Raw genomic sequence first — 15,937 nt, 5'->3', positions numbered from 1 at the left:
GAATGAATTGGCAAACGGCAGCAAAGTTAAGAGTCTGGGAACATAAGAGGGAATAATTACTGCATCTACTTTGTATTCCTACAGTGTTGGTGGTGTTTCTTGACGGGCATCATGCTTTGTACCAGTAGAACAACGTCCTTACTATGCTTTAGCAGGAATTATTCATTTCTCTCCACCTTTGAAAGTGAGAGATTACAATTCATTAGCCCCTTCTCCTCTCATTACTCTAATAGCCGAAGCTTCATTTATCTCTGAAATTCTATCCCCAATACTCTAAGTTCAATCGTTATCTCAATAATAGTATTCTTGGGCTATAAGAATAATCTTGGGATTATTCTCATGGCATACAAGATATATGCCATGAAGGTGCAAGATTTTGTACCTTCTCCAACTTGTTTACTCTTTGGGGAACTGAGCTTTCACAGTGGATGAACCGGACTTGACCGACTCTTACTCTATGGGTTATGTTCCTTACGAAATTAAACATTTATCTTCCTATAAAAGCTTGGGCCTCACAGGAGTGGGGTCAAGGAGTCTTCTAGCGACCAGGTGAATACAATGTTTATCTTCCTACTCTGCCAGTAATACCTCATGGCCCTTGTTGTATGCCATAACACCGTGTATGTGTGGGCCTGCGGGCCGCTCCAAGCAACAACCCGGTGGACCAAGCTCTGACAAGTCAAGCCGGGCCTCGGGCCGGGCTAGGGGAGTAAAACAACTCCCAGAACCCCATCAAGTAGGTATCAAGAAGGTAATCACCAATCAATCGGCCGTCACTGCATTAGCTGACCAACGGGTAAAGAGGTGGCGGCCCTAGAGATAGTGGGCGGTGGAGAGTGTGTGTGTGCGAGTAGAGACAGGAGTGTGAGAGAGGGCGGGTGGAGCCTGGTGCAGCCAACGTCACCTGGTGATAATCCTCCGACACGCTTCCTGGGGTCACTCGGGAATAATGTTATCATAATTGGATCAGTGTATCACTGCCACATCACACACTGTGTGCTTTTGTTCTTTAACCTGGCGAGTCTTTAGGCACGTGAAGGCCAGAAGGCTTATCAGTGTTTCAGTCTCCACAAAGCTGCAGGAATCCTCGACAGGAAATAAAACTGAGCTCTCTCAGGTAAGCAGATGAGACGTCACTGATGAAGTGTTACCTGAATCACTTGCGTCGGCACATTTATCCTCCATTTTGCAACTATTCTTTCACGACCAAAGACTACATTCCCGCCTAACATTTACCACCTACGGGCAGCCCAGCCCGCGTCATCCCGAAGGTGGCTTAATCTTAAGTCTTTAATGAGGCGCAGGGAAGCAGATGACTAAGCCGCGCCAAAGACGATTGATTGATGAAGATTAAGCCACCCAAAAGGTGGCACGGGCACGAATAGCCCGTAAGTGGTGGCCCTTTTGAGCCATTACTAGTACCAATAGATGATACTGGAGATCTGTGGAGGTGCGGCTGCACCCTGCGTGACGGGAGATGTCTCCCCGCGCCACACACACTACTTCACTGTATTAATACCCATGTACGGTATGGATTTGTGGGCCTTGTTGTTTGTTGTTTTAGATTCAGCTACTCGGAACATAAGTCTTAAGTAGCACAGGCTATGGTGAGCCCGTAGTGGACTTACCTGGCACAGGAGCGGGGCAAGTAGCGCGGGCTATGGTGAGCCCGTAGTGGACTTACCCGGCACAGGAGCGGGGCAAATAGCGCGGGCTATGGTGAGCCCGTAGTGGACTTACCTGGCACAGGAGCGGGGCAAGTAGCACGGGCTATGGTGAGCCGTTTGTGAGCCCCTTGAGGGACCTTAAATACACGAGGGTAGAACTATAAAGTACAACTTGAGCAACTGCATCCTTCCGAGATGTATTATCTCAATAAACTTACTTGACTGTAAAGTGTCAACCATTTAGTAAACATAACCGAGCAAATATATCGGCGGACAAGAAAATGATAGGATGGATTATAAGAACGTTCAAATCCAGAGACCCCACATCAATGCTAATACTATTGAAATCACTGGTGCTGTCCCGTCTTGAGTATTGCTCGGTACTCACTTCCCCTTTCAGAGCAGGAGAGATCTCTGAACTAGAGGGAATACAGAGAACATATACGGCACACACACAAACGATAAAACATCTACATTACTGGGACCGTCTCAAAGCTCTCAAAATGTATTCTCTGGAAAGGAGAGAAGGTATCAAATAATATATTCAAGGAAGATACTTGAGGGCCAGGATTTAATTTGCACAGTAGAACAACAACATACTAGAGCGAAAGTTATGGAAGGAAATGCAAAATAGAACCAGTGAGAAGTAGAGGTGCCATAGGCACACTGTCTTGACATCAGAGGTCCACGATTGTTCAACATCCTACCAGCGAGCATAAGAAATATTGTCGGAACAACCGTGGACATCTTCAAGAGAAAACTAGATTGTTTTCTAAAAGAAGAGCCGGACCAACCAGGCTGTAGTGGATATGTGGGCCAGCAGCCCCCGCTCCAAGCCCAGTCACTTGACGTGGCCATGCAGGAAGAACCGCACGTCTATGGGTCATCCAATAAGATTAGCAGACTTCTAGATGTTACCACTGCTGGGCTTAGGCTCGGCTACAAGTACCTCTGGCAGTTTGTCTGCCCATGTATATATAATATTAACAATTGTGTAACTAGCTTCAAAAGATTGTCACTGGCTTAGCTAAACGAACTCTGGGGTTCAGTTCCTGAACACATTATGTGCCTCTGTAACCCTTTACACCACCGTCCACGGGATGGGTATGGGGTGCATAATAATGAAAGAAATTGAATTGAATCGAGTTGAACGGTAGAGCGACGGTCTCGCTTCATGGAGGTCGGCGTTCAAGCCCTGACCAGCCCAGAGGCCTGGTCGACGACCGGGCCGCGGGGACGCTAAGTCCCGGAAGCACCTCAAGGTAACCTGACCGTCCAAGTGGTTAAGCACCATTCCCCCCCCCCCCCCCCGTCCCAAATCCCTATCCTGATCCCTTCCCAGTGCTATATAGTCGTAACGGCTTGGCGCTTTCCCCTTCCCTTTCGAGCAACAGCCTGTTGGACCGAGCTCTCACTAGTCAAGCCTGGCCCCGGCCTGGGCTTGGGATATATCTTTGAGATGATTTCGGAGCTTAGTGTCGCCGCGGCCCGGTCCTCGACCAGGCCTCCACCCCCAGGAAGCAGTCCGTAGCAGCTGTCTAACTCCCAGGTACCTATTTACTGCTAGGTAACAGGGGCATCAGGGTGAAAGAAACATTTTGCCCATTTGTCTCCGCCTCCACCGGGGATCGAATCCGGAACCTCAGGACTACGAATACGAAGCGCTGTCCACCCAGCTGTCAGGCGCCCATATAAAACAGTTCCCAGAATACACTCCAGGGTTATTACATACAGGTAATACAAAATTTAGTAACAACTGTCGAACTGTTTTCCTAAAATTTGACTAACCTTATCTTGACTTTATTATATTAGAAGTATCTTTCTAATCTGCTGCTTGTGCGCTCGGTCAGGTCACATTGTCTCGTAAACTTGCAAGAAAACAGAATTGACGGTAAAACGAAGCTTTCATATCCTTCAAAACATTTGCTAATGTAGGGAGGGGAGTGACAAAAGCTCTAGAAAGTATTGTTTGTCTTCGTGAGTTGGCAAGAATATATTCAACTCACGGTGTCATTGTGTACGGATGAAGCTCTCGCTCACAACCTGGCTAACTTTAGCAACACTGGCTTTAAGGAAATTCGCGTCCACTTGTTCGTTGCTACGATGGTCTGAGAGCAGCGTCCACCACCAGGTGGTCGCTCACACTCACAACCTCAAGGCTAATTTGAAGTTTGGCACGTGGGTTCCTCACTGGAATCTTGTGGTTCCCATCCTCACTGTTCCCGGGAACCACATGGTTGGTAGGTTCCTCACTGTTCCCGGGAACCACATGGTTGGTAGGTTCCTCACTGTTCCCAGGAACCACATGGTTGGTAGGTTCCTCACTGTTCCCGGGAACCACATGGCAGGATGTGCAGAATTCCCTCATTGAAAAGCAGAGGTGCAACAGGTACTCTGAGAGAGGACTATCAACATCAGAGGCCCGAGACTGTTCAACAACGCTTCCACTACACATAAGAGGATAACTGGCCGACCTCTCACGGTAACCGAGAGAGATCTTGATAAACACCTCTAAAGGATACCTGATCAACCAGGCTGTGACTCAGCCATCAGGCTGCGAGTAGGCGCGTCCAACAGCCTGGTTGACCAGTCCAGCCACGAGGAGGCCTGGTCGACGACCGGGCCGCGGGGACGCTAAGCCCCGAAAACACCTGGAGGTAACTTTAAGGTAATGTAGGCACCCGGGAAGTAGAACTCCCGAAACCCTGTCCAGGTATACTCCAGGTGGACGCCACCTAAGGTAAACATTGTTAGGTAAGCATGGTGTTGCACCCACCCGTCCCCACCTGACTCTTGCCACACACTTCAACACAAGTGTGTGGTCGACAGTGTGGTAGCGAGGTGTAGGCGAGAGTGTAGGCGAGTGAGAGAGAAGTAGAGGGGTAATATAGAGCAACATGGAGGTAGGTCCAGGGAGGAGGTAGGTTACCTTGGTGAAGGGGAGCCGCCTCACCCTCCCTGCAACACTATCTCCAGTATTACCTTACCTACCAACTTCACCTCTCAAGCACCACGCACTCACTCAAGTGCTCCTACCCCTTATAGGATCAAGTAATACAAATTACTTGTGTCATAATGATTAAGGCTATCATTCATACACCGCACTCTCTACACTTGACCACCGCCAGTGTCCCAAGGTACACACACACACACACACACACACACACACACACACACACACACACACACACACACACACACACACACACACACACACACACACACACACACACAGATCTAGGAGTTGATATCACACCAAACCTGTCTCCTGAAGCCCACATCAAAAGAATAACATCGGCGTATGTGAGGCTGGCTAACATCAGAACTGCCTTCAGGAACCTGTATAAGGAATCATTCAGAATCTTGTACACCACATATGTAAGACCAATCCTGGAGTATGCGGCCCCAGCATGGAGCCCGTATCTTGTCAAGCACAAGACGAAGCTGGAAAAGTTCAGAGGTATGCCACTAGTCCCAGAACTAAGAAGCATGAGTTTCGAGAAAAGGGGAGACATTATCACTACCTACAAAATCTTGAGGGGAATCGACAGGGTAGACAAGGATAAACTATTCAACACGGGTGGTAGGCGAACAAGGGGACACATTTGGAAACTGAGTACCCACATGAGCCACAGGGACCTTAAAAAGAACTTTTTCAGTGTCAGAGTAGTTAACAGATGGAATGCATTAGGCAGTGATGTGGTGGAGGCTGACTCCATACACAGCTTCAAGTGTAGATATGATAGAGCCCAGTAGGCTCAGGAACCTGTACACCAGTTGATTGACAGTCGAGAGGCGGGACCAAAGAGCCAAAACTCAACTCCGCAAGCACAAATAGGTGAGTACACACAGAGGCGTAGTGCGTCATATAGAGGCACTGAAGACTGGCGCAGGTGAGCGGGGTGACAATGGGGACTGGAGAGTGAAATATGGAGGATTCAGGGAGGTGAAGGAATAGAGGAATGGGGTGGAGACTGAAGGAAATAGGGGGGAGTAGGGAGGGGGGAAGTAGCGAGGGAGGGAGGGGTGAGTAGCGAGGGAGGGAGGAGGGAGTAGCGAGGGAGGGAGGAGGGAGTAGCGAGGGAGGGAGGAGGGAGTAGCGAGGGAGGGAGGAGGGAGTAGCGAGGGAGGGAGGAGGGAGTAGCGAGGGAGGGAGGAGGGAGTAGCGAGGGAGGGAGGAGGGAGTAGCGAGGGAGGGAGGAGGGAGTAGCGAGGGAGGGAGGAGGGAGTAGCGAGGGAGGGAGGAGGGAGTAGCGAGGGAGGGAGGAGGGAGTAGCGAGGGAGGGAGGAGGGAGTAGCGAGGGAGGGAGGAGGGAGTAGCGAGGGAGGGAGGAGGGAGTCGCGAGGGAGGGAGGAGGGAGTCGCGAGGGAGGGAGGAGGGAGTAGCGAGGGAGGGAGGAGGGAGTAGCGAGGGGGGAGGAGGGAGTAGCGAGGGAGGGAGGGAGTAGCGAGGGAGGGAGGAGGGAGTAGCGAGGGAGGGAAGAGGGAGTAGCGAGGGAGGGAGTAGCGAGGGAGGGAGGAGGGAGTAGCGAGGGAGGGAGGAGGGAGTAGCGAGGGAGGGAGGAGGGAGTAGCGAGGGAGGGAGGAGGGAGTAGCGAGGGAGGGAGGAGGGAGTAGCGAGGGAGGGAGGAGGGAGTAGCGAGGGAGGGAGGAGGGAGTAGCGAGGGAGGGAGGAGGGAGTAGCGAGGGAGGGAGGAGGGAGTAGCGAGGGAGGGAGGAGGGAGTAGCGAGGGAGGGAGGAGGGAGTAGCGAGGGAGGGAGGAGGGAGTAGCGAGGGAGGGAGGAGGGAGTAGCGAGGGAGGGAGGGAGTAGCGAGGGAGGGAGGAGGGAGTAGCGAGGGAGGGAGGAGGGAGTAGCGAGGGAGGGAAGAGGGAGTAGCGAGGGAGGGAGGAGGGAGTAGCGAGGGAGGGAGGAGGGAGTAGCGAGGGAGGGATGAGGGAGTAGCGAGGGAGGGATGAGGGAGTAGCGAGGGAGGGAGGAGGGAGGAGGGAGTAGCGAGGGAGGGAGTAGCGAGGGAGGGAGGAGGGAGGGAGGGAGGAGGGAGTAGCGAGGGAGGGAGGAGGGAGTAGCGAGGGAGGGAGTAGCGAGGGAGGGAGTAGCGAGGGAGGGAGTAGCGAGGGAGGGAGTAGCGAGGGAGGGAGGAGGGAGTAGCGAGGGAGGGAGGAGGGAGTAGCGAGGGAGGGAGGAGGGAGTAGCGAGGGAGGGAGGAGGGAGTAGCGAGGGAGGGAGGAGGGAGTAGCGAGGGAGGGAGGAGGGAGTAGCGAGGGAGGGAGGAGGGAGTAGCGAGGGAGGGAGGAGGGAGTAGCGAGGGAGGGAGGAGGGAGTAGCGAGGGAGGGAGGAGGGAGTAGCGAGGGAGGGAGGAGGGAGTAGCGAGGGAGGGAGGAGGGAGTAGCGAGGGAGGGAGGAGGGAGTAGCGAGGGAGGGAGGAGGGAGTAGCGAGGGAGGGAGGAGGGAGTAGCGAGGGAGGGAGGAGGGAGTAGCGAGGGAGGGAGGAGGGAGTAGCGAGGGAGGGAGGAGGGAGTAGCGAGGGAGGGAGGAGGGAGTAGCGAGGGAGGGAGGAGGGAGTAGCGAGGGAGGGAGGAGGGAGTAGCGAGGGAGGGAGGAGGGAGTAGCGAGGGAGGGAGGAGGGAGTAGCGAGGGAGGGAGGAGGGAGTAGCGAGGGAGGGAGGAGGGAGTAGCGAGGGAGGGAGGAGGGAGTAGCGAGGGAGGGAGGAGGGAGTAGCGAGGGAGGGAGGAGGGAGTAGCGAGGGAGGGAGGAGGGAGTAGCGAGGGAGGGAGGAGGGAGTAGCGAGGGAGGGAGGAGGGAGTAGCGAGGGAGGGAGGAGGGAGTAGCGAGGGAGGGAGGAGGGAGTAGCGAGGGAGGGAGGAGGGAGTAGCGAGGGAGGGAGGAGGGAGTAGCGAGGGAGGGAGGAGGGAGTAGCGAGGGAGGGAGGAGGGAGTAGCGAGGGAGGGAGGAGGGAGTAGCGAGGGAGGGAGGAGGGAGTAGCGAGGGAGGGAGGAGGGAGTAGCGAGGGAGGGAGGAGGGAGTAGCGAGGGAGGGAGGAGGGAGTAGCGAGGGAGGGAGGAGGGAGTAGCGAGGGAGGGAGGAGGGAGTAGCGAGGGAGGGAGGAGGGAGTAGCGAGGGAGGGAGGAGGGAGTAGCGAGGGAGGGAGGAGGGAGTAGCGAGGGAGGGAGGAGGGAGTAGCGAGGGAGGGAGGAGGGAGTAGCGAGGGAGGGAGGAGGGAGTAGCGAGGGGGGGGAGAGTGTGCCTACACTTCTATAAGTTTACAAACAAACAAATCCGGATGTATCACGTCCCGTGAACAAGAGGCTGAACATGCGCGCTGAACCACCATACCAGTAAGGCCAGCCCGCCCTCCAAACAAAGATCCTAAAGTGATTCCATGCACCCGCCAAACCCCTTGTTTATGAATGAAAACGGTTTACACACGACTCTCAACTGATGATGCAACCCATTCTCGACTCAAGTCCATTCCATCCAGCGGTCGACCCCACAGAAGCATTCAAATTTTAACATGCTGTTCATTTAAAATAGGAATTTTATATTGTGCATACATAGGCACAGGCTAGGTTAGGTTAGGTGTTTAGGTTCTGTTGGCGATTATTTGTCTTTGTACTACGTGGGTGAAGCATTTACAGCGTTGTGGTTCGAACAAAATTCGTCAGTGAAGCACTTGTTCCGGAAGTGTTCGAACGAAATCAGTCGAGTGTAAACCGTTTTTCATTCATAAACAAGGGGTTTGGCGGGTGATGGAATCACTTTAGCGGCTTTGTTTGGAGATTGATTGATGAAGATGAAGCCGCCCAAAAGGTGGCACGGGCATGAATAGCTCGTAAGTGGTGGCCCTTTTGAGCCATCACCAGTATCAATAGATGATACTGGAGATCTGTGGAGGCGCGACTGCACCCTGCGTGACGGGAGATGTCTCCCGGACCAAATGGTGACCAGATGGTGATTGTTTGGAGGACGGGCTGGATGACGTCCGAACATTTCCGGAACAAGTGCTTCACAGACGAATTTTGTTCGAACCGAAACGCTGTAAATGCTTCATTTGAGAAAATTCCCGTTTTGAATGGACAGCATGTTAAAATTTATGAATGCGTCTGTGGGGTCGACCACTGGATGTAATGGACTTGAGTCGAGGACGGGTTGAGATTGCGCCCTATAATTACTCAAAGCTTCCTACTATTACGTAAGTAATGAACTATAATATGTTTACTCATTATAATGTTGGTGCTGAATGTACAACATGAAACAACAATTTTTACTCTGAGATAATATAATTTTATAACGAAATTAGACGAAAGAAAGTGGCAGGTGACGCCATAGGAAGTCGACCAATCTACACACTAGAGAATGACGGGACGACAACGTTTCGGTCCGTCCTGGACCATTCTCAAGTTCACAATCGACTAGAGAATGGTCCAGGACGGACCGAAACGTCGTCGTCCCTTCACCTTCTAGTGTGTGGATTGGTCAACATACTTCAGCCACGTTATTGTGACTCATCGCCTGCCCATAGGAAGTCGATGGTCCAAACGACAAAGTTGTGGCTTTGGGCAATTAGACGGACCCAATTTAGTTATAAATCATATTTCAGAGTAAAAATATGTTTTTCATGTTCCACATTCAGCACTAACATTATTGGCAGTAAATATATCATATTTCTTCATTACTTACGTAACACTAGGAAGCTTTGGGTAATTAGAGGGCCCGTGGTAGATATCCCTGGGGAGGGTGTTTACCGTGGGCTGGCAGGTGCCTGTGAAGCACTCAGAAAGATTCCCGTTATCGCCTGGACGCTGCATAATGTATTCACTTGCTGGCTACTTTAGCCCCGCCTGTGTCCAGTAACTTGCTGGCTACTTTAGCCCCGCCTGTGTCCAGTAACTTGCTGGCTACTTTAGCCCCGCCTGTGTCCAGTAACTTGCTGGCTACTTTAGCCCCGCCTGTGTCCAGTAACTTGCTGGCTACTTTAGCCCCGCCTGTATCCAGTAACTTGCTGGCTACTTTAGCCCCGCCTGTGTCCAGTAACTTGCTGGCTACTTTAGCCCCGCCTGTGTCCAGTAACTTGCTGGCTACTTTAGCCCCGCCTGTGTCCAGTAACTTGCTGGCTACTTTAGCCCCGCCTGTGTCCAGTAACTTGCTGGCTACTTTAGCCCCGCCTGTGTCCAGTAACTTGCTGGCTACTTTAGCCCCGCCTGTGTCCAGTAACTTGCTGGCTACTTTAGCCCCGCCTGTGTCCAGTAACTTGCTGGCTACTTTAGCCCCGCCTGTGTCCAGTAACTTGCTGGCTACTTTAGCCCCGCCTGTGTCCAGTAACTTGCTGGCTACTTTAGCCCCGCCTGTGTCCAGTAACTTGCAGTGGTCGGGGCCGCTACTGGGGCAGGTCTCCCATACGGGCCAACCACCACCAACACCACAATACTTAACACTGTCTACGGGAAAGTGAGGTCTAGGCGCCTACTACCCTTCTTGTACCTGTTGCCTTACAATTTAACTATTCTGAAGTTCTTTGTCGAATCTGGCCTTAAGGTTATGCATCGTGGTGGCTTTCACAACTTCCACAGTGCCAGCCAGCAGTGACCACACGAGGGGGCCACAGTGCCAGCCAGCAGTGACCACACGAGGGGGCCACAGTGCCAGCCAGCAGTGACCACACGAGGGGGCCACAGTGCCAGCCAGCAGTGACCACACGAGGGAGCCACAGTGCCAGCCAGCAGTGACCACACGAGGGGGCCACAGTGCCAGCCAGCAGTGACCACACGAGGGGGCCACAGTGCCAGCCAGCAGTGACCACACGAGGGGGCCACAGTGCCAGCCAGCAGTGACCACACGAGGGGGCCACAGTGCCAGCCAGCAGTGACCACACGAGGGGGCCACAGTGCCAGCCAGCAGTGACCACACGAGGGGGCCACAGTGCCAGCCAGCAGTGACCACACGAGGGGGCCACAGTGCCAGCCAGCAGTGACCACACGAGGGGGCCACAGTGCCAGCCAGCAGTGACCACACGATTGAGCCAGTGCCAGCCAGCAGTGACCACACGAGGGAGCCACAGTGCCAGCCAGCAGTGACCACACGAGGGAGCCACAGTGCCAGCCAGCAGTGACCACACGAGGGAGCCACAGTGCCAGCCAGCAGTGACCACACGAGGGAGCCACAGTGCCAGCCAGCAGTGACCACACGAGGGGGCCACAGTGCCAGCCAGCAGTGACCACACGAGGGAGCCACAGTGCCAGCCAGCAGTGACCACACGAGGGAGCCACAGTGCCAGCCAGCAGTGACCACACGAGGGAGCCACAGTGCCAGCCAGCAGTGACCACACGAGGGGGCCACAGTGCCAGCCAGCAGTGACCACACGAGGGAGCCACAGTGCCAGCCAGCAGTGACCACACGAGGGAGCCAGTGTCAGCCAGCAGTGACCACACGAGGGGGCCACAGTGCCAGCCAGCAGTGACCACACGAGGGAGCCACAGTGCCAGCCAGCAGTGACCACACGAGGGAGCCAGTGTTAGCCAGCAGTGACCACACGAGGGAGCCAGTGTCAGCCAGCAGTGACCACACGAGGGAGCCACAGTGCCAGCCAGCAGTGACCACACGAGGGAGCCAGTGTCAGCCAGCAGTGACCACACGAGGGAGCCAGTGTTAGCCAGCAGTGACCACACGAGGGAGCCAGTGTCAGCCAGCAGTGACCACACGAGGGGGGCACAGTGCCAGCCAGCAGTGACCACACGAGGGAGCCAGTGTTAGCCAGCAGTGACCACACGAGGGAGCCAGTGTCAGCCAGCAGTGACCACACGAGGGAGCCACAGTGCCAGCCAGCAGTGACCACACGAGGGGGCCACAGTGCCAGCCAGCAGTGACCACACGAGGGAGCCACAGTGCCAGCCAGCAGTGACCACACTAGGGAGCCAGTGTCAGCCAGCAGTGACCACACGAGGGAGCCACAGTGCCAGCCAGCAGTGACCACACGAGGGAGCCAGTGTCAGCCAGCAGTGACCACACGAGGGAGCCAGTGTCAGCCAGCAGTGACCACACGAGGGGGCCCACAGTGCCAGCCAGCAGTGACCACACGAGGGGGCCACAGTGCCAGCCAGGAGTGACTACACGAGGGAGCCACAGTGCCAGCCAGCAGTGACCACACGAGGGGGCCACAGTGCCAGCCAGCAGTGACCACATGAGGGGGCCACAGTGCCAGCCAGCAGTGACCACACGAGGGGGCCACAGTGCCAGCCAGCAGTGACCACACGAGGGGGCCACAGTGTCAGCCAGCAGTGACCACACGAGGGAGCCACAGTGCCAGCCAGCAGTGACCACACGAGGGAGCCACAGTGCCAGCCAGCAGTGACCACACGAGGGGGCCACAGTGCCAGCCAGGAGTGACCACACGAGGGAGCCACAGTGCCAGCCAGCAGTGACCACACGAGGGAGCCAGCAGTGACCACACGAGGGAGCCACAGTGCCAGCCAGCAGTGACCACACGAGGGGGCCACAGTGCCAGCCAGCAGTGACCACACGAGGGGGCCACAGTGCCAGCCAGGAGTGACCACACGAGGGAGCCACAGTGCCAGCCAGCAGTGACCACACGAGGGATCCACAGTGCCAGCCAGCAGTGACCATACGAGGGGGCCACAGTGCCAGCCAGGAGTCCACAAGCTTCACACAATCAATACCAACACAAACATTCTTCACATACTTGGAGCACAAGGAGTTCACTGATCACAAAACGATAATGTGTGACCGTGACTCACCACCCACGCCGCCCCATCACCACCACCCTTGTTAACACCTTACTCCTGTGGCCAGCACCCGCGTCTAACCTGCCTCAAACACGAGTTTATAAGTCATTTATGGTAGTAAGTAAGTAGTAGCTTGTGTCCCCCCCCCCCACACACACACCCACCAGTGTGGTGGTGGGTGTGGGCGTGTTTGGTGAGGTTGTCCCCGCGAGGCGCTGACTCACCTCTCACACATTTCGGTCACACTTGCCGCGGGCCCCAGACACTCGGGCCAGCGTAGCGTGGTGTACCACACTGACCCACCACCCCCGTCTCCTGCTACACGCACGCACGCCCACCTCCCAGTAACCTTCCCTTACACTCCCCCCCCCCCCCTCACACGCATGTCTCACATGCGCTTGATCTGGTTTCCTCACAAACTACTCTTCTGGCCGGCTGAAAGCATCTGGCTACAACGCATGCTACTATGTTAAGCAGGTAACTCCAGGTGAACATTTCTTCTTAATACCTACACCCATGTGGCCACACACCACAGCTGTGCTTACTACCTACATACACGAGGCCACACCACATAACTTTACTGGCCACAGATGATGACATAATGTACAATGATAGTCCGGGTCTCCTTACATACTAATGTGCTCACGCGCGGTGTTGGTGTAAACACCAGTTAGGCCACGAGCACAGACTGTCCACACGGCAACTGTGGCCCACCCTCTACCCTGCCCTGCACACACTGGCCGCCACCACCAGCTGGCCTCGGGGCACACTGTGGCCACCACCACCACCACCATCAGCTGGCCACGATAGAGCCAGGAAGCCTTTGTTGACATTCCCAGAGGAGTGAGGCAGCCGGCGGGAGCCATGTCTGATTCTGGGCTGGCGGCGGGCAGTGTACTCTGGCCTCCCTCCCTCCCTCTCTCACTCCCCGGTAACTACTCTCTCACTTCCCGGTAACTACCCCCACACTACTCTCTCACTTCCCGGTAACTACCCCCACACTACTCTCTCACTTCCCGGTAACTACCCCCACACTACTCTCTCACTTCCCGGTAACTACCCCCACACTACTCTCTCACTTCCCGGTAACTACCCCCACACTACTCTCTCACTTCCCGGTAACTACCCCCACACTACTCTCTCACTTCCCGGTAACTACCCCCACACTACTCTCTCACTTCCAGGTAACTATCCCCACACTACTCTCTCACTTCCCGGTAACTACCCCCACACTACTCTCTCACTTCCCGGTAACTACCCCCACACTACTCTCTCACTTCCCGGTAACTATCCCCACACTACTCTCTCACTTCCCGGTAACTACCCCCACACTACTCTCTCACTTCCCGGTAACTACCCCCACACTACTCTCTCACTTCCCGGTAACTACCCCCACACTACTCTCTCACTTCCCGGTAACTACCCCCACACTACTCTCTCACTTCCCGGTAACTACCCCCACACTACTCTCTCACTTCCCGGTAACTACCCCCACACTACTCTCTCACTTCCCGGTAACTACCCCCACACTACTCTCTCACTTCCCGGTAACTACCCCCACACTACTCTCTCACTTCCCGGTAACTACCCCCACACTACTCTCTCACTTCCCGGTAACTACCCCCACACTACTCTCTCACTTCCCGGTAACTACCCCCACACTACTCTCTCACTTCCCGGTAACTACCCCCACACTACTCTCTCACTTCCCGGTAACTACCCCCACACTACTCTCTCACTTCCCGGTAACTACCCCCACACTACTCTCTCACTTCCCGGTAACTACCCCCACACTACTCTCTCACTTCCCGGTAACTACCCCCACACTACTCTCTCACTTCCCGGTAACTACCCCCACACTACTCTCTCACTCCCCGGTAACTACCCCCACACTACTCTCTCACTTCCCGGTAACTATCCCCACACTACTCTCTCACTTCCCGGTAACTACCCCCACACTACTCTCTCACTCCCCGGTAACTACCCCCACACTACTCTCTCACTTCCCGGTAACTACCCCCACACTACTCTCTCACTTCCCGGTAACTACCCCCACACTACTCTCTCACTTCCCGGTAACTACCCCCACACTACTCTCTCACTTCCCGGTAACTACCCCCACACTACTCTCTCACTTCCCGGTAACTACCCCCACACTACTCTCTCACTTCCCGGTAACTACCCCCACACTACTCTCTCACTCCCCGGTAACTACCCCCACACTACTCTCTCACTCCCCGGTAACTACCCCCACACTACTCTCTCACTCCCCGGTAACTACCCCCACACTACTCTCTCACTCCCCGGTAACTACCCCCACACTACTCTCTCACTCCCCGGTAACTACCCCCACACTACTCTCTCACTTCCCGGTAACTACCCCCACACTACTCTCTCACTTCCCGGTAACTACCCCCACACTACTCTCTCACTTCCCGGTAACTATCCCCACACTACTCTCTCACTTCCCGGTAACTACCCCCACACTACTCTCTCACTTCCCGGTAACTACCCCCACACTACTCTCTCACTTCCCGGTAACTACCCCCACACTACTCTCTCACTTCCCGGTAACTACCCCCACACTACTCTCTCACTTCCCGGTAACTACCCCCACACTACTCTCTCACTTCCCGGTAACTACCCCCACACTACTCTCTCACTTCCCGGTAACTACCCCCACACTACTCTCTCACTTCCCGGTAACTACCCCCACACTACTCTCTCACTTCCCGGTAACTACCCCCACACTACTCTCTCACTTCCCGGTAACTACCCCCACACTACTCTCTCACTTCCCGGTAACTACCCCCACACTACTCTCTCACTTCCCGGTAACTACCCCCACACTACTCTCTCACTTCCCGGTAACTACCCCCACACTACTCTCTCACTTCCCGGTAACTACCCCCACACTACTCTCTCACTTCCCGGTAACTACCCCCACACTACTCTCTCACTTCCCGGTAACTACCCCCACACTACTCTCTCACTTCCCGGTAACTACCCCCACACTACTCTCTCACTCCCCGGTAACTACCCCCACACTACTCTCTCACTTCCCGGTAACTATCCCCACACTACTCTCTCACTTCCCGGTAACTACCCCCACACTACTCTCTCACTCCCCGGTAACTACCCCCACACTACTCTCTCACTCCCCGGTAACTACCCCCACACTACTCTCACTCCCCGGTAACTACCCCCACACTACTCTCTCACTCCCCGGTAACTACCCCCACACTACTCTCTCACTCCCCGGTAACTACCCCCACACTACTCTCTCACTTCCCGGTAACTACCCCCACACTACTCTCTCACTCCCCGGTAACTACCCCCACACTACTCTCTCACTCCCCGGTAACTACCCCCACACTACTCTCTCACTCCCCGGTAACTACCCCCACACTACTCTCTCACTCCCCGGTAACTACCCCCACACTACTCTCTCACTTCCTGGTAACTACCCCCACACTACTCTCACTCCCCGGTAACTACCCCCACACTACTCTCTCACTCCCCGGTAACT

At 55.0% G+C, this 15,937-nt stretch overlaps 2 protein-coding genes across 6 annotated transcripts in view; both read right to left on the bottom strand.

Moving 5' to 3' along the window:
- The window catches only part of fwd (phosphatidylinositol 4-kinase beta fwd), a 148,657-nt gene that overhangs the window by 42,265 nt on the left and 90,455 nt on the right, over window positions 1–15,937 (bottom strand). The gene's annotated exons all lie outside the window — the stretch shown is intronic.
- Window positions 9,485–12,643, bottom strand: LOC138358069 (chloride intracellular channel protein 6-like). Its single transcript, XM_069315540.1, has 2 exons — window positions 12,633–12,643; window positions 9,485–10,046 (listed from the first exon to the last, which is right to left on the bottom strand). The coding sequence occupies exons 1-2, from the start codon at window positions 12,641–12,643 to the stop codon at window positions 9,485–9,487; spliced, it is 573 nt and encodes a 190-aa protein (XP_069171641.1).

This window comes from Procambarus clarkii, chromosome 81 (genome assembly GCF_040958095.1).
Source record: "Procambarus clarkii isolate CNS0578487 chromosome 81, FALCON_Pclarkii_2.0, whole genome shotgun sequence".
NCBI lineage: Eukaryota > Metazoa > Arthropoda > Malacostraca > Decapoda > Cambaridae > Procambarus > Procambarus clarkii.
This window is presented reverse-complemented; position numbering and strand designations above follow the sequence as displayed.